Source organism: Hipposideros armiger, unplaced genomic scaffold (genome assembly GCF_001890085.2).
Source record: "Hipposideros armiger isolate ML-2016 unplaced genomic scaffold, ASM189008v1 scaffold_1375, whole genome shotgun sequence".
NCBI lineage: Eukaryota > Metazoa > Chordata > Mammalia > Chiroptera > Hipposideridae > Hipposideros > Hipposideros armiger.
Genome location: NW_017732725.1, coordinates 207,025 through 210,061, shown reverse-complemented (window position 1 = coordinate 210,061; position 3,037 = coordinate 207,025). Strand labels below are relative to the sequence as shown.

At 34.9% G+C, this 3,037-nt stretch overlaps 1 protein-coding gene across 1 annotated transcript in view; it reads right to left on the bottom strand.

Annotated features, from left to right (window-relative positions):
- LOC109377361 (leucine-rich repeat-containing protein 7-like) overlaps positions 1–3,037 on the bottom strand; it is a gene marked incomplete at its 3' end in the record, with an annotated part of 219,158 nt that overhangs the window by 107,671 nt on the left and 108,450 nt on the right. Inside the window, exon 2 of the mRNA XM_019633698.1 lies at positions 1,386–1,483. Coding sequence (XP_019489243.1) covers positions 1,386–1,482 — 97 coding nt within the window. The remainder of the gene's footprint in view (positions 1–1,385; positions 1,484–3,037) is intronic.

The following is a 3,037-nucleotide window of genomic DNA, read 5'->3' as shown; positions in this document are numbered from 1 at the left end:
CTTAGCTGTAGAGGGCAGTGTCACTGGCCCTCATATGTGGGATCTGAACCAGGGCCCTCTGGCGTCTCAAGCCAGCTCTTAACCAATGCGCCACTCAGCCGGAGCCCTTCTAAGTTTTTAAATAAAGTTTGCAGAACTATACCATCGACTAAGCTGATTTTGTTGAACTATCAGAGGAGAAACCGCAATGTTTTCCTATGAACACAATGAAAAAGCAATACTTTTATATTGCAATAGTATGCATCTTATAGTTTTTATTTTAGAATACCCATGAACTCAATCTTCCTTTTCAAATTTTAGTTTGAATTGGATACTGTTTAGAGTGTTAGAAGCTGTAAATCTACCAATTAAAAGAAAACTAACACTACATTGAATGACAGAGATGCCGAATCAGGTTGTCTATTGACTTTATAATAAAATGGAACAAAACAAAAACACTTGACTTTCCACGAGGGTGCCCAGCTTCGATATATTTGGTCTTTATTCAGAACAGCATACTTCAAACTAATTTAAAATGCCAATGTAATTTTAAAAGGCTACTAAACTGTACCCGCCCGTGAACCCACTGCATTAGCTCAATCCTGATGAAATGTAAGTTCCTGGAAAAGGACAAAATTGAGGTAAATTTTTGTCATAATGGTATGTGATTTACTTCCATGAAAATAATTACATGCAAATACCACGAGGAAAGTTGGCATGATGGGACTTCTTAGAAACTTAAAATGCAAATATTGTGTCAAACGTTTCCAACAATGCTACAGAGTAGAAATGTTTTTAAAAATATCTACACACAATTATATATTCTAATATTCAGTAATATGAAGATGGAGTACAATGAGTTTATGGTGAGATACATACCTTCCATTTTCAAAAATATTTTCCAAAATGGGATTAAAACAAATGTTTCTGTTTGTCTAGTGAATTTATATTTACCATTAGATATTTATTCTTTAGTCTAATGTAGTGGTTTTCAAAGAGTCCTCAGTTTAAAAAAATATATATTGAAAGAGCATTGTTGTCAAAGGAAACTGAAAAATGTTGATTTTAAACACATTTAAAAAAAATGCTTTAACTTCTGGATGCCTCAAAAATAGTCATGTTCACGAAATAAATATCTGAGAAAGATGTGTTAGATTGTGCACACTTTTCCAATCTCATCTGAACAAGGAAACCAATTATCAGTAGAGCATCTAAATAAGGCTCTTAATGTTGTCTTAATCCAGGTAACATGTGGTAATACATTTTTTAAAATCAAGTCAATTTGATTCAATAAATATTAAGTACCTCTATTATTTGATTAATTTCTTAAAGATTAGCCTGTACTTTTACAATGCTACTCACCAAAATCTATCTAGGACACAGATAATCCTATTAATCATACTTACACTCTTCTTCAGGCCTCTTCCGAAGTGCTGCACGAACTTCTTTACAAGGACTTCTCTGATATTGTGGGGGATGCCTTCCCCTTATTAGGTTCTCCATCCTATAAGAGAGAATCAAAAGAGCATATTAATACCAAAATCTTGCTAAATTTTGAGAAGTTAAATGGCTTATATCAAGAGTCAATTATTATTCAAGTATCTACAGAGGCTTGGTAGACAACATCATTGAGTATCTAGTAAGGAGTGACAGTAAGGAGTGGCAGGGACTGGGATAAACTGGAGAATGTTTGACTTTTCCAAGATGTTCCAGTTCAAAACATGCAAAAGCACCATGTAGAAAAAATTCATATGCACATTGTCCAATTAGAGACTGTTATGGACTGAATGTTTGTGTCCTCTCTCCTCACTCTGCCAATTCATACTTTGAAGCCCTAAGTCCAATGTTAGGTTTAGAGGGTGGGACACCCATGATGGGATTAGCGTCCTTATAAGAAGATGAGGAGAGACCAGAGGCCTCTGTCTGCCTCTGCTTCTCTGCCTCTGTCTCTTTCTCTGCCATATGAGGACGCAGTAGAAGATAGTCATCTGCAAACTGGGAAGAGGGTTCTCACCTGGACCTGAATCTGCTAGTACCTTGATTTTAGACTTCTCAGCCTCCAGAACTGTGAGAAATAAATTTCTGTTGTTTAAACCACCCAGTCTGTAGTATTTTGTTACAGCAGCCCAGCTGACTAAGGCAAAGGACTATTGACTAAAGAGTGATTACTTGTCAAGAAAACAAATTTATCAAAAATCAGGTCACCTTTAGGAAAAAAAGAACATATCTTTTACCAACATTCTGAATATCAGTTTCAAGAGTGTAATTGCTGCTTTCCTCCCAGTGAATGACTAAATTGGGAGGAGTTTTCTAATTCCAACAATTGTGACTTCTTGAAAAAAATGATTAATATAAAGTATATTTCTCAGTTACTATAGCAATGCTGACAACCAGAAACAAAAATGAATGCATCAAATGCAACTTGGGTTGGCATCCTTAATAACATATACTTTGAGATCAGTACTTTCTGGTTTCAGTATGCCTTCCAGTTTTTGTTACCAATGTACATGCTATTCATTTTGATAACATTAAAAAACTAATGAGTGTTCAGGATTTGAAAATTCAGAATAAAACCATGATACTTATTTATCATTTTGAAAATATAAACATAGCTCCTTAACCTCTACATGATTATTTTAATTGGATGTCACTGGTTTTCATACTGCTGGCTGATGGCATGTATACATTTGAAAACAGCATGGTTGTTACGGGTTATGGTGATGGATGGTCTTCTGGGGTTAGTGGCCCAGAAGTTTATGTTTCTGGTGTTTAGAAAGGAAAATTAGAAAAGGATGGTCCCAGAAAAAGCATTATTTGAAATAGTGTGAAATATAAGATTAGTAACCTTTTGTACTGGAAAAATAACAACACGATTTCTGAGGGGAAATGTCATTGGTTCTTCAAAATACTTTTTCAAATACGCTTCCTGGTATCAGTCCATTTGTACGTAGTTTGTGTGAGTGTGTTTGTGTGTATATGTCCATGCCTGTGTAAAGTACAAGAAAATATTTCTCAATGTGCAATGATAATTTGAAACTTAGCTCCACTTGAAGCTCAT